The following is a 27,836-nucleotide window of genomic DNA, read 5'->3' as shown; positions in this document are numbered from 1 at the left end:
TTGCGATTCTTTGTATCCACAGACATTTATATACAGATATACACACGGATATGTACACACAGCCCTGCTATCGGACACAAGCACACAGAGACACAGACACTCCTTGAAAGTTCTAGGCACCCTCACGCCCCCATCACAGAGAATGGAAGAGGGGTGGGTGTGCGCATCTCACACCCACACCCACACACACCCACACAGAGGAGCCCAGCAGTTCACTTCTGCACGCACGGCCAGCTCCCCTTTCCAGCCTGCCGACGACAATCACCCCCCAAATCAAGACGCAGGCCCCTAACCAATCACAGGATTTAAAAAACACCAGTGGCAAGAATGGGGGCTGCTTCCCACCTGCCTCCCCCCCACGTCCCCTGCCCTGTAATTCCCAGGAGGGCACAGCTCCGCCCTTGGCTGATGTGTGGAGAAGGAAGTCTGCTCTAGTCACGGCAAGAGGCAGCTTCCTCGTGGGAGACCCAGAGCCCCCCCTCTTCTGACGGGGAAGGGGCGCACGGGTTGCCCTTCGCTGGTTTTAATGCCCAAGGGTGACCGGGCAGGCCCTCAGAGGAGGCCAGGGAGTGCCCCGGATCATGGGCTGCTGCGCCTGTCTGGGGAGGAGCATGCAATGCCCACGGCAGAACCCTTGCCTGGTTGTGCAACGCAAAGTCCTCATGGACTCAGCACCAGAAAAGAAGAAGCCCCTCCCCCAAAAGAAGGGCTTCCGAGGCGACTGGGACTTGGCCTGCCCGCCTCCTTGCAGCAGGGAGCCAGGGCCGCCTCCCCCACCCTCAACAGCTTTATGCAAGAAGGGCTGGTGGGAAATTCGTGGGAAATTCGCCATCAATAAAAATGCTTGTTTATATCAAGTGCTCAGCACGCCCCGGTTGAGGGCAGGGGTGGCATTCTGGACTGCTCCACAGGCAGCTGCAGCAACAGGCCACGTTACCCAGGGATGGGGCAAACGGACCCCACAGCCCCCAGGGTGGGGCAAGGAAGTGCGAACGGATGCTCCCCAGGGAGGCGAGGCGGAGGCTGGCGGTTTAAGGGAACGCAATGCAATGCAGCTCACAGCCCTGGAAGGGCCCCAAGGGCCCAGAGGCCAACCTCCGACTTGGGGGGTGGGAGGAAGAGAAGAGAGGGCCTTTCTGCCCCGAGCATCTCCTTGCACAGGCCAGCCGACACCCTCTGCCTGCCTCTCCTCCAAGGGAGCACAGCTGGCATTGGCCTATGGCTGACCAAGTGCCCTCACTCCTGCCCGAAGCCCTCCGTCTCCTCGATGGCATAAAGGAGCTTTTCTTTCAGCTGCTCCACACTTTTGTAGGGAGGCAGGTCCAGGCGGTTGAAGCTGCAAGAGACCAAGGCAAAGGGTGAGCGTGAAGCATCAGCTCTCCCCAGTCCATCCTACCTCACGCACCAGGGAAGGGGCTGACTCACCACGTGTGGCTCCGGGGCAGCCACGTCTCCTTGCCCACTTTATCAATGCAGAACTTCTGAGGCCCGTTGCTACCTGCCGGGATAGAGGAAAAAGAGTGGCCTTTAGCGAGGAAGTGGCACAACACTGCAGAGCTTCACGTGGAAACCACACGGAAAGCAAGCTAGGAGAAGAATAAAAAGCAAACCCCCAAAGTCGTTTTGATGTGTCGTGTGGACCTCCCCCCCATCCCCCCCCCAGGCTTGGTGGGCAAGGAAGCCAGTCGGTTCCCGTCAGAGCTCCTCTGGCCACGCCTGGCATGGCAGGGCACACAGTACAGCTCTGCTGCTGCTGGGCCCTCCCACACAAGCCACAGGACCCCCGGGAAGGGGCATGGGGCTGGGTGCATCCTGCCGTGTTTTTTTTTCAGCCAGGGACTAGAATCAGCTCTCCAGCTCCATCAGACGACTAGAATCGCCTCTATGTCCCTCCCCGGTACCCTCAGCTCCTGAGCGATGCGTGCCCCGGGGCCCTCAATGCCCTGCTCGGGTAAGCCAGGTGCCCACGCACCAATGAGTTCAGCAAATCCTCCCACAGGCAGCCGGCACGTCCCTGTCACAAACTGCAGCAGCCGAATTCTCTTCTCGTTGTCCATCTCCTTGACTACCTGCAACCCACATGGTTGGGAGATGTAAGGTCAGGCCCCCTGAACAGATGGGGGCTCAAGTTTCCTTCAAAGGGAGACACTTCCAAGATGCCCTTAACGTCCCGGGCAAAGGGCATGTGCCGTGGCAGCTCAGAGGCCCTGCCTGCCTCATTGCGGCTCCATCCCAACTAATGATACGATCTACCCACCGGATCTACCCGCCAGCAGACTGGATGGCCACCATGCGCAGGCGTGCGCACACACACCTCATGCTCACAGGCCAAGCCGAGGGAGTCTCACCTGCCAGAACCACTGGACCTGCTTGCTGTTTTTGGTGTAATGCCGGTAGATGGTGTTCTTCTGCCAGTCGCTTAGATCAATCTCTTGCATGCCGCACAACATCAGCTGTGGCAGGAGAAACGGGACCCAGCAAGTTGGGAGCGCAGTCCAGGGACGGTGCCCTCACTGAGCAGCAGGCAGACAGGTGGCCCTGGGCGGGGCGGGGGGCTGACCAGCGCATTCTGGGCAAGGAGCTGCCGCCGCCTCCCAGGTTGTCAGCCAAAGAAGAAAACTCGCCCCTCACTCAAAAATGCCGGCAGCTTTTTAAAAACGGGGCTGTTCTCATACTGCCCAGAATGCCTCCTTTATTAAGGCCCTGCTGTATGAGCAGAAAAGGAACTGGCAAAGGCCAACACCGTCAGCGCACAGAGGAGCCCATCCACGCCGCTATCCACGGGTCCGAAGCAGCCACACTACCTTTCCCAGCAGCCACAGGCCCCGGCTCACCTCCAGCTCTTTCTCGTCGAAGTACCGCAGCCATTCCAGAGGTGCCACCTCATTGAAGCCGTCCAGGAAGGCCTTGGTCTGCTCCTCCACCCCACGAGTAAACCGCCAGTCCGTCAGCAGCCTGCACACACACACTGTCCCTGGTGAGACCTCCTGCCTGGCCTGCTTGGGCTCCAGCTCTAGGGGCTCTGTGGGAAGAGCACCTCTGCCAGGGGCCCCTGAGGACAGTCCCTGCTTCTTAAATTCTCAGGGAGGACTCCCAGGGAGTGACGGGCACGCCCCAGCAAAGGAGCGATAGCCAAGCTGTCTCGGAAAGCAGGCAAGGGAGCCACTCACATGATGTACTCTTCCTTGTTCTCCTCGGTGACCCGGATGCTCTCCCCTCCCTCCTTCAGCTCATGGGTGGTCACCCTGCCCAGGATCTCCATGTCCTGGATGAAGTAGAGCTCCAGGCCACACTCCTCGAGGCTGTTCTCTCTGCCAAAGGGAGGGAAGCACCCGGCACATCAGGCCAGCTGTGACCCAGGAAGGGTGCAAAGGAGGGCAGGGCGTTTCTGGTCGCGAGAAGCCGCTGTGGGCGTCCACCTTCCCTGAGGCTTCGCTGCCCTCACACAGCCAAGCAATCACCTTCTCCTTTACACTTCCTGAAGCCTGCTCAGCACCTACCACTGCCACCCCAAATAAATCCAAACTTGCAAATTTCACTGCTTTCTGCCAGAAGCAATTTCAGGCCTGAGCCCTGGGCAGCCAGATCCCCCCCCCCCTCTCTCATAAATGGCAACATTTAAAGAGGGGTCTATGCAAATTCCTGTTGCTCCCCTCCCACCCCTGCTGATATCTGGGGCACTCCGGCTCCAGACCCGAGGATGCTCTAAGCCCTGACAGGCAAGCAGCAACCTCAGGCCCACATACAGGCCGAGCAGCCGGCAAGCAACTGCGGCAGGCGTTGGATGGGGGCCTGCAGTCCCCTTGCTGGGTGCTGTGAGTTTGCCCCTGTCACTGCCAGTGTGCCAAAAGCCAAGTTTCCAAGCAAGGGGGTGGGAGCCCATCAGCATCGTGGCTAGGCTCTGAGAACAAAGTGAGGGGGAGCCAGCCCTTGGGCTACTGACTTGATCCACACGATGGAGTTGTAGAACTCGGGGTCGATGGACTCCAGGTCCTTCAGGGTGGGCCTCTTGTTCAGCATCCGCTTGTAAAAAGGCAGCGTGAAGCCCGTGTCGATGAACTTGCCATGGTACAAGGCCTGTCAGGGAAAGAGACCCTCACAGCGGCATCAAGGACAGCCCCCGTGCGAGCAACCCCTCCCTCCCTGGCATCACAGACCACAGGGAAGCAACACAGCCCCTGGGACTAGGAACCACCAAGGACGGCTGAAGGCCCCGGGGAGAAGCAGGCCCCGCCCTGCCCCGCCCCCCTTCTGTTGCTGGGGGTCCAAACACCTTCCCCCCCTCTGGGGGCCAGTTTGCTCCCCACACGGCTTAGGAGCAACATTTGTTTAAGCAGTGCTCTGTGGCCACCAGCCTGCCTGTGAGAGCCAAGAAAAACGCAGACGGCTGTGTGCGTCTGGATCAACCCAGCCTGATGGTGAGTAATAGTCTGGGGTTTGGGTGGGAGGGGGAGACTTGGGAGGGGAGGATCTTCTTTGTGGGAAGACTTCCCAGCATGCCCCCCCCCCCCCCGCAATCCAGGGCACAAGCCCAGAGAAACCAGAGGCACAACCAGGGGCGCTGCCGCTTCTGCAGAGAACTTCCACTCCCAAAGCCGCAGCTTCTCTGGGGCGGCGGCAGCAGCAGCAGCAGCCGCCGGGCAGCGAGGCAGGGCCAGTCTCCAACTGCAGCCCAGTCACGGCTCCTTCCGGAGAGGGGGGGTCCGCGAGGGAGAACTTGGGGGAAATACAACTATTCCAGCCAGGACCTCTGCCCCAAAGGCCCACGGACCAGCCTCCAGTTGCCAGCCAAGGAGAGCTGTGTGTCAGCGAGGGGCTAGTTTGGGTGACTTAGCCAGACACCAAGGTGAGGAAAACTATCCGTCAAACCAATGCAGACACACCGAGTTCGCCCCAAATCTTCCCCCTTCTCCCTTCCAGGGCTAAAAGGGGCCCCACCCTCTCCTTTCGTGCCTTCAAATGGCCGGAAAACATTTACTGTTCCGGCTCTTTGACTTGCTCCTGCCAGAGGGGAAATCGCCTCTCATGCCCCACGTTCCCCCTACACCCTCCAGAGCCAGCAGTAACCAGGCCCTTTTGGGAAGCAGCCAGGCCTCCCGGGCAGAGCCAGAGGCGAATCCTGCAAACTGGGGCTGAGCTGTGGGAAGAGGGGAGTTTTAGGAGCAATTCTGCAGCCCCTGAGAAGCACGAGGGAGGGAGGGAGGGAGGGGACCTGAGCACCGCTCGGCTGCTCAGCACCTTTCCCCAGGCTCCCCCGCACGGCCATGAGCGTGGGGGGCGGGACACTGAGGAAGGCCAGCTCCAAAGGGAAATGGCCTGGGAGCAGCAGGAGCAGCAGCGGTGCAAGTAGCACAAAAGGGGACGGACTGTCCCCCCCCCCTCCCCAACCTCTAAAAGCTGCCTTTCCATTTGGAACATTTTTGAGAGCAAACGTTTGATGCAAGCTTCTCAGCAGCTGCTCCTGGGTCTAGCTAATATCCTGTGGCTTGCAAAGGAGTCCCCCCACCCCACCCCGCTGCCAGCCCCCTTCAAACTGACAGCTTCCAAAGGAGGACGGGTGACCCCTCGGGGCAAGCAGCACCCCCTCCCATGCCACACCTCTGCAAGACCCCCCTACTGCAGAAGCTCACCATGGCGATGAACCTGCCAATGAAGCGGAAGTAGGTGAGGTGGTCCGGGTTGATGGAGGAGGCCGGGTTGATCTGCAGGCAGTAGTTGTTCTTGCCAGCATATTCAAAGAGGCAGTACATGGGGTTGAGCACTTCGTGGGACAGGAGGAAGAACCACTCCCTGGGAGGGGGGGAGGGAGAATTCATGGGGGGCACAGCCGTGAACGTGGCAAGAGAGCCTGGATTTGGTCTCTTCCTTAAAAGAGGGGGAGAACGCCGAGGATCTGCTCAGCCTCACCACCCTGCCCTCACTCCAGAGGCCCACCCATGCGCACAAACAGCACTCTAACTCTCAGCCCCCCCCCATGGGCCACGCCCTGTGCACAGAGGGACTCTTCTTCTTGACACACCCCGTCGTCCATGCAGAGAGGCCCAGCATCCCGTCCGTGGTTCTACCCTGTGGTAGAACAGCCTGACGTCACCTACCATAGGGTAAAACCACTGGCGGGACACGGAGAGACACGCTTGGGCCCCAGGCCCCACGGCAGCCGCCACCTGAAGCGGAAGAAGCCACACACCCAGAGCGGGGACCTCCGGGACTTCAAGGCCCCCCCCCCCGAGATCCTCAGCCTCCAGGCGTAACTCCCAGCCCCCCACCCCTCTCACTCCACGCTGCTGCTTTAGCACCCCGTCTGCAAGAGGGGGTGCTGGCCCACCAGCTGCCCACCGGCCACTCACCGGGCAATGCCGCCGTAATCCAGGCCCTCCTCCCCGCGCATGATGATGTACAGCCGGCGACGCAGGTCATAAGGTTTCATGTTCATAATCTGGAAGACAACCAGAGAGGAGCACATGGCAGAGGCCCGGCTCCAGAGACCCTCCCTCTTTCCCAGGCCAAGACCTCACCTGTTGGAAGGAGTCTTCAAAGAGCGTTTGCCGCGAGACGCTGATCTTGACATGGCTGGGCAGCGCATTCGACTGCAGAGGAAACACACAGGTTGTGATGCACCCAAACCCGGCTGCCTCAGTTCCCTGCAGCAGCCCACACCATACGAAAACTGGAAGAGCCCTGCGGGATCCATCTGTGGGCCATCAAGCCCAGCACCCTGTCCCACAATGGCTAACCAGTGGCCTTGAAGGGCCCCAAAGGCAAGGCCTTCCCTTGATGCTGTCTCCTGGCACCAGTTAGTCAGCGGTTGACTGCCTCTGGGGGTGGAGGCTCCCTTTGTTATCATAGCGAGTAGCCACTGACAGACCTCTCCGCCAGCCACGGACGTGTCTAATCCTCTTCCAGAGCTATCTATGCTTGGGACCATCACTATGTCCACTGGGAGTGAATGCCGCAATTTAATTACTCACTAAGCAAAGAACTATTTCTTACTGTCTGCCCTATGCCTGCTGCCCATCAACTCCACTGGGAGCCCCTGAGTGTTAGTATTACGGGAGAGGGAGAAAAAATTCTCTCTGTCCTCTTTCTCTACCCCATGCACAAAGTTATGAACTTCCATCGTGCTCCCCCCAGCCATCTTTTCTCTAAATAAGAAGTCCCCGACTCTTCAGTAAGGGCACTCCAACCCCGATCATTCTGGATTACCTCCCCCGTCCCCGCCTGCCCTTCTCTAGCGCTGCAAGACCCTTAGAAAGGCAGGCTCACGCATCTCCTCCGTCTCCGCGACCACTTACATGACACAGGAAGCGAAACTGGTGGTATTTCCAGCGGAAGCTTCGGTCATAGGCACCGGGGGAGCCCCCTTGCTTACTCCTGCAACAGCAAGGGCTCCCTCAGCTGGGCGGCGGCTGCGCAAAGAGTGCCCTCCCCCATCCGGCCAATCCTCCGGGGAGCAGCTGGACCACCCAGGAGGCCGAGGAGGGCCAAAGACGGGCATGCAGAGGGGCTGCTGCCACCTCGGCTTCCTTCCCGATGCCTCAAAACACAGAGGGGCACAAACTGCCAATGGGCAGGGACTCACCCGGACTCGAACCCAGGACGGGGGTCTTTGAAGGTGGTCGTGCGAGTGTTGTGGTCCACAAAGTAGCACACTCCTTCACTTGTGTATTTCATCTCCCAGCCCGGTGGGAGTGCCGGTTCCTGGATCATCCTGCCGGAAGACAACTGAGGGTTGACAGCTGTATCCGGCCCAGGTTCCTCTCCCGCTAGCTCCACTGTAGGGAGGAAGGGCAGCCACAGCCCCCGGGACCCTACCCAGCGTGCCTTCCTGGCAAGCCACTCCCCACACGCCCACCTTCCCCACATCTTGCCGCATGTCCTTCTCGAAGACCCGGGGCCACGAGGCAGCCAGTCTGAGGAGAACGCTGCCCCGCCAAGAACAGCTCCGGGCCAGGAGAGCTGCCCCCTGGCAGGCTGGGCCTCCTCCTGACAGCGCCCGTCAAGAGGCCGGGAGGGCAAGCCAGGTCCCCCCACCCAGGTCCCGAGGGGCTCTCCTACCCCTGAGTGCGGGGGTCCTCCCATTGCGTGGTGCGAGTGTTGTGGTTCACATAGTAAACTCGCCCGTTGTCCTGCCTCTTTTCTGGAAGGGGGGAGAGAAAGAGGTGGCTTCAACCAGTCACGGGGGACCCTGATGCTATGCCACTGCAGCGTCGCCAGCCCTGGGCCCCGAGGCTGGCCCCGGCTAGAACAGAGCCCACTGCCCCAGCATCTGCAGCACAAGCCTCCACACCCCGAAGCCTGCGCTCACCCCTTCCCCCCACTCACACCAGAGCCCCATTTTCCTCTGCCAAAACAACCAGGGCCCCAATCCCAGAAAGGGAAGGTTGCGCTTATGGCTGAGACGTGCAATGCCTTCACGTGGAAACTCATCAGCAACGCCCCCCCCCCCCGACTGTTTCTCCAGCCTACTCAGTGACTTGGCTCTACCCCGTAACACAGGGGAGAAGGGAAGCCCCCTCCTTCACACCAACACAAGGTCGGTCTTGTCTACTCTGGCTGGCAGCTCCTCTGCAGGGTCTCCCAGCTGAGGCCTCTCGCGTCACCGACTGCCTGCTCCTTCTTGAACTGGAGAGTCCACCAGGGACTGAACCAGCCCCCTTCTGCAGGGGAAGCAGAGGCTTGTCCAGGGAGCCACAGCCCCCTCCCCCCCCCCACTCCCTCATTTCCCCAGAAGCAGCTCTGCAGACGCCTGGCCGCTTCTTGCTGGAAGCCCAGGGACACGGACAGACACCCACAGACACCCCCCCCCCTGTAGCTTCTTTCCTTGAGCCCAGGGAGCAAAAGCCAGAGGGCAGGAGCTGGCCTTGCCAGTGGCCACTGAGAAAAAAGGAGCCCCGTGAGGGACATTTGGGCCCTGGGGCCAGAAGGGGTCAGCAGCCCACTCTCTCTTGCCAGAGTCCTGGGGATGCCCGCACACCCACCCCTTCAGCCTCACAGGGACTGCTGCCCCATGGGGAGCCTCCTCAGCACCCAAAGTGCCCAGCAGGATCCGCCCCCAGGCCCACGTTGGACTGCTGGACCACAGTCAGGTTCTGAGAACCTTTCCCATCCCCCCCCTGCCCAGGGAAGTACCGAGTGTGGGTCAAGTCCCTGGCTCCGATCCAGCAGCTGGCGGCAGACCTCAGGGCTCTCGGGGGCTACAGCCATTCCCCCCAGACACGGGGCAACCAGTCTCCGCCAGGAGCTTAACCCCAGAACCAGCGGCCCAGCAGCCCAAAGCTCAGGCAGCTGGAGCAGGAGGGGGCCAAGACATGTCCCACAGGCACCTCGGTGCTCGGCTGCGCGAGGGAAAGCTCCCCCCTGGCCAAAAAGGGTGCGCGGAGTGGAGGGCGGTGGCTGGCCAGACCAGGGGCCACTCCCACTCCGGTCCCCCGTGCAGATGCCGCGGCTCCTCCCTCCCCCCAGCCCCAGCATGTCCCACCACATCTGTCCCTCTTCAGGAGGGTTTGGCTCCCAGCCCTCTGCCTTGATCCTTCACGGGGGTGCAGCCCCAGGGCACCTTCACTGCTCAGGCTCGGCAAGTAGCGCCTCCCCCCCACACACCCTCACAACTCTCTGCCAGAATTCCAGCTGGCTCTTGCAGCCCCTCGGGGCTTCTTCCGAATTCCTGGAGGGGGTCTCAGATTCATTCCAGCTGGACCAGCACCTAACAGGGAAACAGCAGCATGCCCCCCCTCCCCCACCGACTGCCTGGGTCGCTTTAAGTCATTCCCGAGTCCTTTCGATGCTCCCATGCCCTTGCGCTAAACATACGCACCTCCTCCCCAGTCACTTGCTGGGTGGGGGGAGCTGTCACAGAGATCTCTCCATCCCAGCAGCTGCCCCCCCCCCAGCTCCAGCACAGCTCCCCCAGGAGCAATGGAAACAAGAGCAGCTTCGAAGCAGCAGGAGAATCCCTGTTTAGCGCCCCTGTTTAGCGTCCCCCTTCCTTCCTTCCTTCCTTCCTTCCTTCCTTCCTTCCTTCCTTCCTTCCTTCCTTCCTTCCAACATGTGGCCATCAGAAGCAAGGGGCAAAATGTCCCCTTCCCTCAGCATTTCTGGGCTTGGATCCCAGGAAACATTCCCACAATACAGTCAGGTTTTGAACTCAGAGCCCAGGCAGGTCTTCAGCCAGTCTCGCCAGCTCAAGCTACCTAACCTTTCCCCTAAGCCTGACACATCATCTGTCTCGGGGTAAGGAGAAGCCCCCCCCCGCCCCCCCGGAGGACACAGCTAGAGCAGAGAAAACCCAGCGCCCACGTGGGAGGCAAAAAGAGGTTACTTACCCCAGCCAGGAGGAAGGGGGCCAAGCGGGTCGTTGTCAGACAGGGCACCCGAAGACTACAGGGGGCAAACACAACCACCATGGCGGTTACAACGGGGGGCCAGCTAACCTGCCCCCGCCCCCAGCGTCAGCTCAGCCCACTGCCAAGCCCGGCGCTCCGCAGGCGTGCGTGGATCCCGGCAGGGCTGAGCGTGGCAGGCCAGGCTCCCAAGCCCGGCAGCTGCTGCCCCCGTTCTGGCCGAGGCGACTGAGAGCCCCACGCAGTCCCACCTCCAACCTCCTCCAAGAACCACACAAGAGGGGGAAAAATATTGCAGGCCTTTCCAATGAAATCATCCCCACAAGCTCTGTCCACGCCCAAAGCTTCCTGGCTCGCCTGCGGGCCGCCTGCCTCCCCCCTCACAGTGGGCCGCGAAACCCAACGGCCGGGTGCGAGATGCTGGATATTGCTCCCAGACTGAGGGAACATTCATGCCGGCAGACAGGCGTTTCCCCTCAGCCCCCCACAGGTCCAGCCAGCCCCGCACAAAGCACCTTTATCCAACTCCAGGCACTCCAAGCTGGGCCGGGGGGCGCGCTTGGCTGGGGGGGGCACAGCTCCTCGCAGCAGCAGGCTGGTCTCACGGACACCCTTCCCCCTCTGGAGAGGCCAGGGCAGATGCACAGCCCCGGACTGGAGAGGCCAACGGCCCACCAGGTGACTTCGGCCACTGAGGGGGACGGCTGCGCTGCCTGAACACTCCCCCCACCCAGGGAGTGCTGTCTTTCGAATGACCACCGCGTAAGAGCACCTGAGCCCCCGGCTGTGAAAGCACAGAAGCGCTGGTGGGTAATGCAAGCAAGGGACGCTGCTGCAGTCACCCCATGGGAGCCCCACCACAGGCCCCAAGCTGCGCGTGGAACTGCGGGTTAGAGAGGGCCAAGGACAGAGGGCAGCGCACACTGCCCCCCACTGCCAGAGAGGCTGCCACTGTGCCACTCGACCACAGGTGGAAGGATCTCAAATGGAGGGGGGGCTGTTAATGCCCCCCCACTAGAGCCCAGTGCAGGCCACCGCCATCAGGAGGAGAGTTGGGAAGCCCCCCACCCCCCAGAAGCCCCAATCTTCCCCAGGACTCGGAAAACGGACCCCACCGTTCAGACCGTGACAGACACCTCTAGTTGCTCTTGCTTTAACACTCCGGCAGCTTCCTGGGTGACTTTGGGCTCCCAATCTCTTTCAGTCTACCCTACCTTACAGGGTTGTTGTTAGGACAAAATAGGGGGGGGCATGTACTCTGCCTCCAGCTACTTTGAAGAGACGCAAAATAAAAATATACAAAATAAATGCGTATTTTTTAAAAAACCACCATCCTGCATTTGTCATGAAATGAGTCCTTCAGGGCATCATTAGTGAAACTGGCCCTGGATTCCGGGGTGGGGGTGGCGACAGCCGAGCAACTGCGGCAGCCCCATCTCAGCAGCTGCGTGGACGCCTGGCCCCCGGGCCGGACAAGAGCTGAGCTGCAGCTATGCGCTCTCGCACCCTTGGAGGTCAGAGCCCGGGCTGGGGGGAAGATGGGTGGGGGGTCTTCTCTCCTGCTTCTGCTGGAATCGTACACGTGGGGCTCTAGTGCCAGGCCCTCTGAGGCCCTCCCACTCACCCTTCAAGGCTGCCCGGAGGCAACGAGAGCCGAGATGCTACCAAAGCCACACAGCCGGGAACTAGCCAGCATGCGCTCGGCAGTTACCTGGCTCATGAGCAGCCTGTAGGGTGCAAGGAGGCTGAGATGTCTCTCTCCTGCCTGGCGTACCCAACCCCCCCTGCAGCCAGTAAGGGGGCCGGGGGTGCCACTGTGGGGGAGGAGGAGGGGCGAAGCCGGAGGACCCTTCACCTGGTAGAGAAATCTTTGGCTGAACTGCTGCATGGCTCCCTGGAGCTGGTTGCGCTGGCTCTGCCACTGTTCGTAGTTGCGCACGTACTCAGCTGTGGGGCGCTGCCAGGTGGTGGTTCGAGTGTTGTGGTCCACATAGTAGTACCTGCCTCGCGGATCCACACGCTTCTCCCAGCTGCTCAGACAAAAGAGGCCCTATGAGAAGTGAAATCTCTCACGCGCGCACACACGTGCACACACCAACATGGCGGTGCCCTTGGCCAAGGGGCTGCTGGGGCTGGGATCTGGGCACACCTGAGGGCCAGCACAGCATCTTCTTTCCCTGCTCCTTACAGCATCGGTAAAGACTGCTACTTCCCACCTCCACTCTGCGAGGCGGAACAGAAGTCGGTCTCACGCTGGACTCCGGCTGGCAGCTGCACATGGTTGGAATCCCTACACCACGTGAAGGGATGGCCCCAGTCCGTGTATTCCTGGAGCTCTCCTCTGGCCAGCAGCTTCCCAGGTTGCCTGGACCCCAGGTTCGCCAGACCACCCCCGTTCCCACCCCTCGCCATACCCCACTCTCTCTTTTTTTCCAGAAGTCAGTTCCACAGGAAAGCTCCTTCTTTCTTGGAGCCACCTACCCCGGGGGAAGGGGCCGCTCCCAGGTGGTGGTCTTGGTGTTGTGGTCCACGTAATACACCCTCCCACTGGGCAGTTCCCGCTGCTCCCACCTGAAGGAAAGAGAGGAACGGCACATGGGGAAGGAGGCTCCAGCACAGGGCGCGTGCACGACGTCTATCGGGATGCCTCATTTCTAACACTTCTCAGCAGACAGAAGTGATTTCCAATTCTTACCGACTGCCCAACAGCCCTGCAAAGCGGGCACTCCAGCCACCAAGCAAGCTTTCTGGGTGTGCAAAGATCAAGCCCAGGACCCTCCCTACTGCCTCCGCACATGTCTGCCTGCAACCACATCCATGCAGGCTCATGTGGCGTTTGGACCCCCGACCATCACAAGGCCAGGGCTGCCAGGAGACACTGTTCTTGCTCAGCAGTGTACGGGAGAACATGTGTGCGCATGCTTCTTTTGCTCTGGCCAGCCACGGGGAGGACAAGATGCAATGGGGTCAGACTGGGCATGTTGGGTTTCCACCAGGTTTTCAAGCTCATCAGGGCTAGAAGCATACTTTATTTTTTAAAAGAAAACAGGTTCTCAGGATGCCAAAATCCATGTCCAACTCCTCTAGCCCCTCTCCAGGAGTCTGCCCATGAGTGACCCCCTCCCGCCCCGGCCATACCAGGTGCTTCTCCTCCTGCCGGGGGGGGGGCAGGAGCTGCTGGGAACTAAACAGCAGCACAGAGGGAACCTTGCTGGCCCAGCGAGACGCCCGGCTTTGGCTTTACGTAAGGAACCGCAGCCCGCGCCTGCTGCCAGGGAGCATAATGTGCTTCTTTGTGTACACGAGACGAGGCGCGAACTGGTCTACACGCCGCGTTAATGAGGGCTGCTGTCCTCGCTGCAGAGCCCACTGATAGGAACCAGATGCGGGGGAGGCGTCTGCTCCACCGCCAGCCCAGAGGGAGCGTGCCCACCCGGGGGAGGCGTTGCCAGGGGACGCTCCCAACCTTGCCCAGCCCCCTCCTGCCCAGCCCCAACGCACGAGCCTCCATCTGTCCAGGTTCAGCCTCACTTTCCCGGGACTCCTGCTCTAGGGCAAGCGGCCTCTGTGCACACACCACGCAGAGGGCAGACCTTCCATCCCAGGAGAGCCAGGGGAACGCTTATATCCCCCTCCCAGCTGCCTGTATCTAGGCAAACACTTCTGTGCCCCTGCAAATCAGGCATGGCCAACCAAGGCGGGAGAGGTGGGAGCGGGCCAGAACCTCCCCCCCCTGCCCGCCGCCAGAGGCACTAAGGCCCCTCCACCACAGAACCATCAAGGGGACAGAAGATGGGAAGCCACAGAGGGGGGCCGTTGTTTGCTTCTCAATGCTGGGGCTGTGGAGTGGGCAGTGGGACACTTTGCATGGAGGGACGAGGGGCTCCCTGGGCACCCCAGCACTGAAGCAGCAGCAGAGGGGGGAGGCCTTTTGGCGCCTGCGGGCACCACAAACAGCCCTGCCCACAGGAAGGCTCACTGGTCCCTACTGCTTGCAGGTAACTCACATGCAAGGCCCTGATCCAACAGGCAAAGGGAAATGACAAACAGTCCCCGACCCGCTGGGGAAACCCTTCCCTGCTCCTCACCAGCACTCTGAGGAGGCCCCTGCTGGAGGAGGGGGACAGGCCCAGCTGAGGGGGCAAGCCACCCCCCAGCCCTTCCACACGGCCTGCAAGTGGGGGGAGGCTAACCACATGGGCAGGCTGCTGGCTGCCCTGGATCACCCTGGAAGTGCCTGGCCACCTGGGCAGCTCTTGGATCTGTGCCTCTGGGGCAGAGCCCCCCGGCTCCATGACCCCCAGACGCCTACATTCTAAGTAAAGCTGCAATAATCAGAGCCAGTGTGAGGCAGAGCTTAGAGCAGGGGACTAGGATCTGAGGGGTCCGGTGTGAATCCCCACGCTGCCTTGGAAGCTCAGCCTGGCCTTCCTCACAGGGCTGTTGTTGCAAGGAGAAAATGAAGACTGGGAGAACGGTGCTGTCAGCTGCCCCCTGGGTCCCACTGGGGGAAAAGCAGGGCCTGCTTCAATATTCAGAGTGCTGCTCTCAAAGCTTGTCCCAGCGATTCTTCTCCCTTCCCCTGCAACGGAGGCCAGGGGCCCCAGGGCAGCTGCACGGGGAAACCCCCAGGCTGCTGAATGACTCGACAGGGAGCAGGGTGGGGCCTTGGAATAATCCTCCTCGCCCTTTGCAACTCTATGTCCAAGGGTTGAAAGTGCTTCACACACCTCACCTTTTAATCCTGACCACAGTCCTGTAAGGCAGTCCTGTCTGTTATCCTTGTACTTCAGATGGGGCAAAGGCCAAGAAGAGGAGCTCGCCAAGGCTCCTGGGGTGAGCCTGCAGCAGGGGCAATGTCCAGCCAGCCGCCTCCTCGCTCACGGCTCCATCTCCCTTGCGTGATTATTTACTCCCTATGTTTACTGTCCTTCTTTCTGACTCGGACTTGAGGCAGCAACTCATTTGCCACCAGCTGCTGAGGTCACCCTTCTGGGCCTCCATCCCCAAGCAGACCACAGCATGGCCAACCGGAGTGCAGCAGGGCACCACTTACCCTGCGGGCAGCATCTCCGGTGCCTGTGCTGCTGGCTGGGAAGCCACTGTCCCCAAGCCGGAGGTGGGCTCCTCTGCTTCCGCAGGCTCACCCGCTGCGCTGGGATCGGGGCTCACAGCCTGCTCTTCTTCAGCATGAGGGGCCAAACCGGCAGGCTCTCCATTCACTACAATACAGAGTGGGGCAGTCAGGAGGGGCAGAGCCAAGGGATGGTGCTGCCCCTTGAGGACCTTTTCCCGCAGGGCTCGGCTGTTCGGCTCCATGGGGAGGTGCATCTGCCCTCCTCAAAGAGGGTCTTGATACTGAAGAGGCGGGGCAGGGGGAAGAAATCCAGGTGGGGGGCAGGAAAGGCAGGGAAGGGGTCTGGGCTGCTCTTGCAACAACGAGAAGGGGTCTGCCTGGAGCACTAGCATGCTCACCTGTGCCATTCACTGTGTCGGCCTGGCTCTGGCCCAGCTGCGACGATCCGGTTCCAGGGCTCTGCTCTCCGTTTGCCATGCTCTGCCCAGTCCCTCCAGCTGCATGTCTGTGTCCCCTGCACAGGAACAGACAAGAGATCACAAGAACTGCTCTGAAGCACACGCAACTGAGTGAGGAGGGCACTGCGGGGCCGGGAAGGACTTCAACGCAATCCCCCGAGGACGCCAGCCTGACCTGGATCAAGCTCGTCCTGCCATTACACGGACCCCGCAGTCTGACTCTATCTAGCGCAGCGGGCAGAGCGTCAGGCTAGGACCCAGGAGAGGCAGGCTAGGACCCCCACGCCGCCTCTTGAGCTCGCCGGGGGACCTGGTGCCAATCACGCACTCTTGGCCTAACCGGCTTCACAGAATCGTTGCGAGTGTGAAATGGCAGAGAAGAGAATGCTGCCAGCAGCGTTAGGGCCCCGCTGGGGAGATGGGTACGCAGGAGGTGCCCTGACCTGGACTGCCCAGGCTAGCCCGCTCTTATCAGATCACACAAAGCTAAGCAGGGTCGGTCCTGGTTAGTTCTTGGAAGGGAGACCACCAAGGGAGTTCAGGGCCCCTACACAGAGGCAGGTAAGGGCAAACCATCTCTTATTTCTCTCCTGCCTTGAAAACACTAGGGGGCTGCCATAAGGGCAGGAAAAAAAATATGAGGCAAAATGCACCTTTAAAAGGAAATAAAATGAGCCACTGCTCATTTAGCATAATCTACACAGGCGTTTCTAATCCCAAGGGCGAGCCACAGGCAACTGGAAGGCCTGTACGCCTCCGACTTGGAGGGCCCACATTCGCCAGCGCAAAGAAGTTCCAGAAGAACAAAGTTGGCTACTCAGTTCTACACCAGGTGCCAAATTCTGCACTTGCACTGCCGTGTCTGAGCAGAATTCACACAGCCCTGACAGCGGGGGGGGGGGGGGCTGCACCCACAGGCCTGATGGAATTGCCCACCCGTTTGATTTTACAGAGCTGGACAACACTCAAAAAGTTGGACAATAACTGCACAAAACTCTGCATTGATGTGAAGGGTGCTAGTGAGCATCCTTTTTGTCTCATAGTCTGCAGAGAGATCTCTGGGAATGGGGGAGAGGAAGCCCCGAGCAGCCACCCCTTCTCAAGGAGACAAACAAGTTCTAAGCCTCCAGAGGTTTTTTTAGAAACCCAAATAGGCCCTTTCCGAAGCACTGCACAAACCGAGCAGGCCGAAATTAGCCCGCCTGCCTTCCTACGGGGCTCCTAACTTGGCATTGCCTTTTAATAGCTGTGTGGAAATAAACCAAACATGGTCACGTGGCAGAGCTGTGCAAAAGAGCCGCTTAAAATAGGAACCGGGGAGAGGTGGGTCGACGGGGAACAGCTCTGGGGGAAGGCGGCTTGGCAGAGAGAGGCAGCATCCCCCAGATCTCAGAGCTCCAGGCTTGGTGGGCCTCGAAACCAGCCGCTGAAGGGCTCCAGGACACCAAGATCCTGCTGGGGAAGCCATACAGCCAGGCCTGCGGCGCCCCCCCCCCCCCAACTTCCCACTGGCCACAGGTGAAGGAGACACAACAGAACAGCCGCAGGTGCCACAGCAAGCCGGGCATCAATGAGCAGGCCCTTCTAGAGTGAGAAGGCAGCAATACACCCTGGAGAGGCAGGGGGTGCCGTGGGGGCGTAGCTCCCCCCCCCCCTTGTGCTTGTCTTTGCCTCGGCTTCCCTTTAGGGAGGCCAACAACACCCCCCCAGGCAATCGAGACTTGGCAGCAGTTTGCAGACTGCGGGGCTGCAGCAGCCAGGGACAGGCCTCGCCCTCAAACAGGGAAGCAGGAGGCAGCCTCCGCCCCCCTCATGCCACAGAGCTGAGAAATTCTTCTCTGTGAGAAAGTGCGCGGGGTGGGTGGGTGGGGGCTGTGGATTCTTAAGTCTTTGAAGAACAGGGATCAAGGCCCCCTCTTCCCCAACCCGCTTGACCTCTGTCTCTGTTTTCCAGAACAGGGAATGCACCCCCAGCCATGCCTGGCAGAAATAGAACCTCCCTGCTCTGAGACAGTCTACCTCCGTGAGAAAGAGAAGGAAGATATATTCTGAAGGATAACTGACAACAGACTATTTTATGCTGCTGATATAAAATTGTGTGTATTAATATTGGTTTTTATACTATTTATAATGTTTTATTGTATTTTTAATAACATATTTGTTGGAAGCCGCCCTGAGCCTGCTAGTGGGAAGAGCGGGGTATAAGTCGAATAAAATAAACAAACAAATAACAAATATTCATCATATCCTTTCCATGACACAGAGGCCTTTCTGCTGCCTCACTGCTCGGGAAGACGATTCCCGCCTGGACCGAAAACGGCCCGATCCCACCAGCACAACAGGTCCCCTCTCCAGCCGGCCGGCCAGCCCCACGGCAGCTGCCTGGAGAGAGGATTTTCTTAGCACCCTTCGCGGGGGAACGTGGCACCTCTGTGCCCAAGGGCCCTTGCTCCAGGGCATTCCTCCCCACTAGCGAGCACCCCGTTGTGCTTTCCCCATGGAAGTCTTGGGGGCGGCCAACACAGGGGTGCCAACTGAAGCTGCACCAGGGCATGGAAGGCAGCCTGTGGGTGCTAACCAGGCAGCCCCACCCTTGCAAGTCACTAAGGAATCTGTGCCCCCCCCCCAGACCTGAGCTCTTGAAGACACGGAGCTGCCTTACGCCGCATCAGCCCCCTGGTCCATCCCAGCCTCCTCAGATCTCCTGCCTGATCTTTCATGGGAATTGAACCTGGGACCTCCTGTACGCCAGGAAGATGCTTGGCCCCCTCCCCTAGACCCAAGAGTCTACGGCGCTGTAGGAATCTCCAGGGGCTCATCGGGAAGCAGTCTGAGATCCTGCAGTCAGCAAGCTCTGGGGGGATTCTGGAAGCCTTTGGAGCAGAGAATTAAGGGTTCAGTGCTGCAGAATATTTTTTTTTTAAATCTAGCCCTTGGCCGCAAAAGAAAGCTCAAAAAACGGCAAGCAGAATCTAGTGAAATCTCCGGAGCCAGTTTCCGGAAGGGGGAGAGGGAGGCTGAGCAGAGCTTCCCTCCGAGAGGGGCTGATCCACCCTGTGCCCACAGAAGCAGGTGGTGCAGAGCCCCCAGCCTGGACGAGCCCCCTCCCCACTGGGACGAGGCTCCTTGTGGCCCCTGCGTCCTCAGCCAGGAAGGCGGGTGTCCAGAAGCCCAAGGCAGGCCCACCCTAAGGAAGAGCCCAAGGCAGGCCCACCCTAAGGAAGAGTCTTTCAGGGCTCAGCCCCGGAGAAGGAGACTGCAGCAGCTGGCGGCAGCCCGTCCACCTCCAGCACCAAATCCGTCTCCCCAAACGTGGCAGAGGAAGCCCTACAGGAGCCCCCCCCCCAGCCCTTCATGACCACACGAGGCAGACAGGCAGAGGCAGCCCTCGCCCGCTCTCCCCTCCTGGCCCTCCAACCTCACACCCGCTAGCCCATGCCCCTCCCCTAGGGAAGCCTTACCTGGAGCGGCCGCCAAAGCAATTGGTGCCAGGGGTTTGATGCCTGCCCTCTGGCAAGGAAGCCGTGCCCCCGAGCTCCCTGTCGCTCACCTGGCACCCTGGAGGAACAAAGAGGCACAGATTCAATCAGGAGGAGACTCGGGATGCCAGCAGCCCACCCCAGGCAAAGGCAGATGGGAGAGGGGCTGGGCTGGCAGCCTGGGGGTTCAGCACTGGGGGGGCCACAGGCTGTCTCCCCAGGTCAGGCGCGCGAAAGCCTGCACTCACAAGGCCCAGCAAGACAGCAGAGGTCCTCAGCAGGGCCAAGAGACAACTATGGGGCCTGATCCGAGCTGGGGTGCAGACTCAGGACCTGCCCGCTTCTCAGGAACTGGAGGGACTCTTCCTGCACTGCCCAGTGCTCCCCAGACCCTGCCCATCTGGTGTCTGGAACAAAGCTGCGGGGCCCCTGCTCCCCCCAAGCCCCACCCCGACTGCTCCAGCTCCCTGTGGCCAGGAGGGCCTGCTTGTGGCTGTGGCACTCACCCTCTGCCACGAGGCTGCCGTTGGGCATGCTTCCCACATCGACACCGGGCCCATGCAGGAAGAGCGCCACCTCCCCACCTGAGACAAGGCTCCCCTTGTGCTCCGTCTGCAGCTTCAGGGTCAGCGGCTGGTTCTCCACTGCAAGGTCCCGAGAGTGACAGGAAGAAAGTCGGTGCTGGGGAGGCCCCGGGGCCAGCGCCCCATGCCCACTCAACCCCCAGCCGCCTCCTCACTTTGTCCCAGGGCCACTGCTTCCCAGCAACGGAGGCCGAGGCACCCAGGCGGCTTGGGTGGGCAGGGGCAGAATGCCTGGTTCCGCCCTTGCTACTGAAGACCCACAGCCAACTCCCAGTGCCAGACTCAGCTCCAGCAGCCCCTCTGGAGGCAGAAGGGCAACACTGGCGCACAGAATCGGAAGGCGAGGAGACCCGGGTTTGAATCCTGCAGAGCCTTAATCCACCCAACCCCCCCCCCCCCAGCATGAGTGCCTATTGCAGGGGCTAGCAAGCCCGGCACCATCTGTTTGAACTGAGACATGGCGAAGCATTCACCATCCTCTGATGCTGCTCAAGAGGCCACATCTCATGAGACATCCACAGCACACACCGGCAAATACAACCATCCCGAAAAAGCACTGCAGAAGGGCTCTTCTTGCCACTGCTTGCCTCTCACCCTTTGGACAGGCCTACGGGGAACTAGTCTGCCTGGGGGGGGGGAGATGGCAAACAGATGGGGTGGCCAGCCAGCCGCCCCCTCCACCACAGAAGCAGGCACACCGCTCCAGCTCTCCTCCTACCCCACTGCCAACTCAGCCACACCTTGGCCGCCGCTTCTGCATGCTGCTGCGGGCCACACAAGCCCTCTTTGTCCCCAGCCCAGCAAAAGGTGTTTTGTGCGTTTCCAAGCCAGGCGAGTGATCAGGCCTTTGCCCTCCCTCCGCTTGCTTTAAGAAAATAAACACTCGGTGAGCCCCTCTGCTGCAGCACAAAGGGCCCCTGCTCTTGCTCAAACTGAGGGGCCCTCTCTGCTGCGCACAAAGCAGGCCTGTGTATCAGCAAAGGGGGGCTGTTATGATTTGGGGAAGGGGCAGCCTCAGCCCTGAATAAGGCCTCAGTGCAGGGCCTCCGCCCAGCCACCGCTTGGGGCAGCAGGACAGCTCCCCTGGAGCAGGGAACTCCCAGCCAGGCCATTTGATGGATTCGCTGTCTGAGCAAGAGGCAGAGCCAGCCACAGTGCCCGGCCCGGAGAAGGCAGCACAGCCAAAGGGGGGGGGGGGAGAGGCAGCGAGGCTCGGGAAGGACAAACCCAGGTTCTGCAGTACTTCCTTTTATCCGTTCTGACCCGACTGCTCAGTGTTTTCATTGAGTGCCCACATGAGTTCTTGTATTGTGAGAAAGGGAGAAAAATCCTTCTTTCTCTACCTTCTCTGTCCCATGCACAATCTTGACAACCTCTGTCATGGCACCCCTCAGTCGTCGTTTCTCCAAGCTAAAGAGCCCCAAGCGCTTGAACCTTTCTTCACAGGGGAAGTGTTCCACCCCTTTAATCGTTCTAGTTGCCCTTTTCTGCACTTTTCCCAGTGCTAGAATATCTTTTTTGAGGTGTGGTGACCAGAATTGTACACAGTATTCCAAATGAGGCCGTACCATTGATTTCTACAGGGGCATTGTGATAGTAGCGGATTTGTTTCCAATTCCCTTCCTAATAATCCCCAGTATAGCGTTGGCCTTTTTTATCGCCTTTGCACACTGTATCGACATTTTCAGTGAGTTATCCACCACGACGCCAAGATCTCTCTCTTGGTCAGTCTCCGCCAGTTTGGACCCCATCATTGTGTATTTATATTTGGGATTTTTGGCCCCAATGTGCATTACTTTGCACTTGGCCACACTGAACCTCATTTGCCACGTTGAAACCCAGGAAGCAAGAGAGGAGGAGACATATTCACAGAGAACAGGTCTAGACATGGCTGCTTGCCAAAGCGGCTGGTCCAGATGGGACCTCCCATCTTCAGATGGCTGGTGGTGGGTCAGATGGGGGGCTAGGGCCTTCTTGCCTCGCTGGCAGGCTTTCCCGAAGCAGTGAGGCTGGCCTCGGGCTCTCCCCACCCCATGAAAAGAGGGAGATTAGGGGCTTCCAGTGTAGCAACCCGTGGCACTTGCAAGCTCCCCACTTCAGCTGTTGTCAGCAGCAGTCTGTACGGGTGCAGCAGCGTGCAGGGGGTGGGGGGAGGGGCAGGGATGGACGGCCCTTCCCAGTCCCTTGGGAAAACAAGGCAGAAGGCAGTGGCCTTCTAGCACCAGGCTCTGCCCCCCTCAAAGCCATGAGCTCCCCCTGCACGAGATGGAACTGCCTCCCTTTCTGCCTCTCTAGCCAGTGAGGGGCAGCTGGGCGTGTCAGCCACACTGGCACACCCAAAGGGGCAAGGAGGGGCTCCTCAAAGGCCTACCAGTTTATGGCTGCAAAACCTTCTGTGCCCCACTGCAAGAGTTTCTCAAGTTCTCCAGGTTTCCGGCTTTTCCCAGAAGGAGAGAACGAAGGCCAAAACAGAGATCCTCCTGCCTGCCCAGCACTCCCAGGAGCAGTGGCCGAGTCCCGAAAAGGAGGAGAGCAAGTAACAGCCATCCCAGAAAGCAGCCTGTCCCAGCTTGGGGGCGGGGGGGGGAGCAGCTGCAGAACCGCCAGGAGAGGCTCACAAATGCACAGGAGAAGGGCCAGGCGTGAGAAGCTGCTCCGCCAGCCAGGCTGGGCCCAGAGAGCCAGGCCTTGCCTTTCCTGTCTCCAAGGTGGGCTGAGGTTCTGATTGGCCAGCACAGAGTGCCTGCCCTTCACACTCTGGGGTCCCACCATCTCCCAACACGGGCATGGGCCAGGGCCCAGCTTCCACCAAGAAAAACGCTTCGTGCTTGTAGCTCCAGCATCTTGCCTGGGGCGCTGCAGGGCAGGGAGCACGCTCACAGGCTTGGTGGCAGGAGCTATCAAAAGAGGCGGGCTGCCTAAACAAGAGCCCCTTGCAACCTGAGAAGGGGCGGGTAGGGAGGAAGCCGCAGGCAGGCGCCTCACTTCACCGTCTGAACAGAGCAGGCAGAGAAGAGCTGCCTTGGACACACACACACACACACCCCTGTCGTGGGCACGTCACACTCCAAATTTTGGCTGCCCCAGGAACCTTGGCAGAGGCCCTGTCTCCCCAGTGGCCTCCGCTGCCTCTTTCCTGCCAGCAGTGACAGGAAGAGGGCCGTGCTCCTTTGGTGGGGCTGAGCAGCAGCCCCAGCCCAAGACCTGTGCTTCACTCCACTCCAGGCAAGCCAAGAAACAAAGGACCCCTTTCTCAGCAAAGGGAGGGAGGGCTGGAGCCGCAAATGAGGTGTTTGACAAGGGCACTGGGGGGGGAGGGGTTTGCTCCAGACAAGGCGGTAGCTGACTGGCTACTATTCAATGCATTTGCCTCCCCACCCCGCATCTTGCCCTGGAGCTCCACGGGGCAGGCTTGCCAGTTTGGGCTCTGGCAAAGATGGCCGGGGGAGGAGTGTCCCGGTTTGGAACCCACCCCTTGTGGTGGGGGCTGCTAGTCCCAAACAGAAGCTGAGCACAGCCAAGGACAGACGCTGTTCCAGCAACACACAGAGATCTGCAGGGAAGGGCAGCTTGGACCAGAGGGGTTGAGAAGCCCTTGGGAGGAACTGCTGTGCTCTCCAGGAGTCGCACACCAGCTGTCAGAGCCAGGAAGAAGCCGGACCGGACTAGGAAAGGGACTTAGGTCCAAATCCACACTCAGGCGTGAAGGTCACTAGGGAGCAAAGACTGTTCTAATCAGCAGAGCACAAGCAGTTTGTGAAACCCCGAGGGGCTAGCTTTGAGGCCCCACTGGCTTCAGCCACAACTCCCCCTCCCAGAGGCGAGCCACGAATGTGGCTGCCTGTGCCTGGCAGTGGCTCAAGCCTAGACAGGCTGCCAGATCCACTTGCCCAAGAGGTCTAACTGCCTGGGCACCGTTACCAGCCCGGAGCCCCAGGACGGGGCAGGATGCAAGCAGAGTACCCCCAGCCCTCCTTTTCAGACACAGTGGGGCCAAAGGGCTTCTGTGCACAGAGAAGCCGGGCTATCCTTGGCACACGGGATGAATGCCAAAAGGGAAAGACAGCCATCCCACACACTCCCCGGTCTGCATCTCCCGGCACTGGGCCACAGGCAGCAGCACGGCCTCCGTCCAGCCCCGCAGGGGTTGTGCTGCCATGGTCCAAAGCCTGCCTTGGCAGCCAGCGGCAGGGAAAATTCCACCCTGTTGGGAATCCAGCAAAGTCTTTCCCGCTGGCTTCCTCAATTGCTCCATGCCTCATCAAAGCCTCCTTGTGTCAACGTAAGGAGGAGCAGAGTCAGGTGGGGAAGCAGGCGGCTCTGGACAGCCTGGCAAGGCCCTTGGCCTCCACAGCCCCCCCCCCCCCGCCAGCCTGCCCTGCCCTGCCCTGCCTCCTGCCCCAAGGCCAGCATGGAAAGCAGCTCTTCAGCACACGGGCGAAGGGGGAGGCCACACAACTCCTGCCCCCTGATTTGTACAGCTGGACACAGTATGGGCTCCATGCCAGAAGACCCCCCCCCCTTTTCATAGGGGACCCGAGCCCCCTGAACAGATGCCCTTATGCAGCAGCAGCAGCAGCAGCAGCCACTATGGGCCAATCCAGTGACCACAAACAGCAGCCATAAGCCAAGGGCTTCGAGAGGCTGTGCAGGCTGGTCTCCCTCCACCACACACCAGCAGCCCTGAGCACCCAACAGGCCGCCCAGCCGCTGACAACGAGGCCTTGTTCCCTCCAGAGGCCAGGCAAGCAGCCCTGCAAGGCAGAGGGAAGGAGGGGAGAGCTGCCCCCGGGCGGGGCGGGGCGGAGAAGGCTGGGCCCAGAGGGGGTCAAGGCCAGCAGCAAGGGCATACCTTTCCCCCTGCTCTGCTGGAGCACACTGGAGAGACTGACAGACGCCGAGCCCAGCAGTTCGTTCCGGAGGGTGTGGCAGCTCCACAGCTTCACATCAAGGTGGCTCTGAGATGTGACATTCCTGGGGACAAAGTCAGGCACGGGAAAGGCCAGGCAGGTGATGCCGTAGCCAGGCAAAGAAGTGCGCAGCTTAGAGGTCTACGTGCCAAGAAGGCATTCTAAAAAGTTCCAAGATGCTGAACCAGCTTCAAGATTTCACAGATCTAAGAACCACCCCCTCCCCACCTGCTTCCTTGGCTTCCTCCTCAAAACCTGTATCCCCCATGATGCCTAAGCACGTGCCACTCCGAAGGAAGGTGCACCCGGTCCCTGGATCACCCTTTTCCCACCCCTTTCGCATCTCCCTTATAGCAAATTTTAAACAGGGGACCAGATGGGGCAGGGACTTGCCCTCCCACAGTATGCAAGGAGCCACGCCCGCTGAGGGCACCAGCACCAACACCTGCACCCTGACCCGGAACGCTACTTGGAACAGAAGGGGGCAGATTCATGGAGACCAGCTTGCCTCTGGAATGCTCTGCCCCCTGGTTCCACAGCAGGCTCTTCTCCATGCCCACTCGGGCCAAGCTGAGCACCGGGGCCAAAGGCAGACCCCAGTGCTCCAAACCAATGGGGAGGGGGGCCCATTCTTACAGCATGAGGCTTTCATTCCAGAGCACCTCCGAGCTCCCGATCCGTTTCCCTGTTTTCTTGGTCTCACTGCTGAGCCCATCTGCTGCCACCTCCACAAAGGAGCTGATCCGAGACTGACGGCCGTGCACCTCGGGCTTTGCTGACACAACTGGAGAAAGAAAGCATGCACCTCTGTGGCCATGGCCATCCCTCTTGCAACCTGCCAGGGCCCGGAGACAGCCAGATTTCCCCACTGGGCAGCAACAATGACAATCCCATGCAGGAGGGGACACGGGACCCCTCTTCCTAAGGAGGCTCTGGTGCTCTGCCCACCTGCATGCAGCGCTGCCGGACTTACACACTGGCACAAGACACCACGGGCCCAGAGCCGCTCTGCCTGATAAACTTCAGCTAGCTTGAATGAGGCAGGATTGTCAGCGCTGTATGGGGAACTCATCGTATGGCTACCTCCACGCTTGCCATGGACAGGGCTGTCCCTGGGGTGTGTGTGTGTGTTCTGGACAGTCTCCTGTTTGGGGCTCAGAAGCCCACTCCAGCTGGAAACCTCCAGAGGTGGCGCTGATGTTTTCTTCAGCAGACAGAAGAACCAGGCAATGGAGCCCACCCCACGAGCCCAAGTGGTGGGAGCCCCCTGGCGGCGAATGGTGTGCACTGCTGCCTGCACAGCTGGACAGATGCCACAGTGGCGGAAAGGCTCTCTTCCGCCCCCCCATGCATATTCCACCTACACCTGGTAGTGCTTGAGACGAAGGAGCCCCACTGGACCACCACCTGCCAGGCTGCCCGTGCAAAAGGAAACGGAGTCTGGGTTTGGCTGGGTAAGAGCAGAAGAGCAATTCTTACGAAGAACCGAAGGGTGTCATGCCAGGCCACGCGCTTGAACCGTAACATTACAGCAAACCATAGCTGCAGTGTTTTTAACTCCTACAATCTACAAGGAGTCTCCAGGTTGAAACACCAAGGTTTGGGGGGCTTGTAGCTAAGCTCATGGGAGGGAGCAGCGTCTAGAAACAAGCCAACTCCTGCTTCTGACGCAGCCACCAAAGCTGCCCCATCCCACCAGGGCCCAAGGCATGCAGGGTCAGGGAACTTGCGCTTCACCTGCCCCATCAAAGTGACAAATGAGAAAGGAACCACCCGGAGCACCTGCTTCCCAGGAATGTTCCTCCAAACTGTCTGCTAGCTGCCGGCCACCTTAGCAAGCCGCTTCTGTCAAGATGAAGGCCTGCCTTCCCGTTGCCAGGCAGCTCCAGCAGCTAGAAAAGGCCAGTTCCTACAGTCCAGAAAAACTGCCCTCTTCCTCTGGCACAGCAGGTGTGAAGCCACCTGGCCCTCCCTCAACCTTGAGCCCAACTGCTCTAGAGCAAAACCCCCAAAGCCAGCAGGACTTGCAGATCCGGAACCCATAGCAAAGTGGCCCAAGAGGAGTAGGGGGGAGGCAAAGGCAGAGTCGAGACCCTCCCCACAGGGCAGGGGCAGCCTGGCTCTCAGGTGGGCTCTTTGAACAGGGGCTCACCTTTGACAGTAAGCAGAGACTTCTCTCCAGGCAGGCCTGCAGCCGCCATGTCATCATTGGGAGCCTGCAAGACAGATTTGCTGCCTTCAGGGGAAAGGAGGGAGAGGTCACAGCACGAGAAGATCACCCCCGGGAGCCTCCCGGAGGCGGACCTGCGCTGCAGCCAGACCCGCTGGGCAGGCGCTTTGCTCCGGCCGCTGCTCCCGCGGAGACCCAGGCACTCCTGCAGGGCCCATCCAAAGGGCTGCCCCGGCTGTGCTAAAGAGGCGCAACCCGCAGAATCCCGGGCCGGGCAAGGACACGCTGCCCTCCCCAGCCCCAGCCCCGCGAGGAGGACGCGCCAGACCGGGGCACCCCGGAAGCGGCCCCCAAGCGGCCAAGCTTTGCCCCGGTGCAGCAAACATGCACCAAGCCGCGCGGCGACACGGAAGTTCTGCTGCCTTTCGCGAAACGAAGAAGACGGGGGCTCCGTCCCGCCAGCCGAGCAGCCCCGAAGGCCGGCCCGGCCCCCTGCCTCCCTCCTCCTCCCGCCCGGGCGGCGCTCTGGGCTCTTGGGGGCAGCCCGCCTTGCCTTGCTTTCCCCGCGGGGCTCAGCCGGGCCCGTTTCCAAGCCCCCGCGAGGAATTCCCCGGCAGCCCCGGCGGGGAAGAGGCCCGCGCCCAGACGGGCAGCGCTCCTTCCCCGCCGCGGCAGCAGGCCCGGGGGTCGGAGCCGGGGCCCCGCACAGGCGCTGCAGCCTCAGCCCCGGGGCGCCCTCCGCGCGCTCACCGGGGCGGACGCCGGCGCAGAAGCCCCTCCGCGGGCGGCCCGGACTCACCGGCGACGGCTCAGCCCGG

The 27,836-nt window shown here is 60.5% G+C and overlaps 1 protein-coding gene across 1 annotated transcript; it reads right to left on the bottom strand.

Moving 5' to 3' along the window:
* Nucleotides 1-822: 822 nt before the first annotated feature.
* On the bottom strand, nt 823-27,836 carry WWP2 (WW domain containing E3 ubiquitin protein ligase 2). The gene is made up of 24 exons (XM_055000219.1): nt 27,769-27,836; nt 27,001-27,064; nt 25,485-25,632; nt 24,791-24,912; nt 19,861-19,998; nt 19,337-19,433; nt 15,816-15,931; nt 15,397-15,562; nt 12,822-12,911; nt 12,196-12,370; nt 10,323-10,377; nt 8,056-8,137; nt 7,580-7,708; nt 7,293-7,371; nt 6,516-6,587; nt 6,348-6,436; nt 5,631-5,790; nt 3,944-4,077; nt 3,171-3,311; nt 2,835-2,955; nt 2,349-2,453; nt 1,973-2,069; nt 1,426-1,498; nt 823-1,336 (listed from the first exon to the last, which is right to left on the bottom strand). The coding sequence occupies exons 2-24, from the start codon at nt 27,047-27,049 to the stop codon at nt 1,237-1,239; spliced, it is 2,538 nt and encodes an 845-aa protein (XP_054856194.1). The 5' UTR covers nt 27,050-27,064; nt 27,769-27,836; the 3' UTR covers nt 823-1,236.

This window comes from Eublepharis macularius, chromosome 16 (assembly GCF_028583425.1).
Source record: "Eublepharis macularius isolate TG4126 chromosome 16, MPM_Emac_v1.0, whole genome shotgun sequence".
Taxonomy (NCBI): Eukaryota; Metazoa; Chordata; class Lepidosauria; order Squamata; family Eublepharidae; genus Eublepharis; species Eublepharis macularius.
Note: the sequence above shows the minus strand (reverse complement) of the source record. Positions and strands in the feature narration are given on the sequence as shown.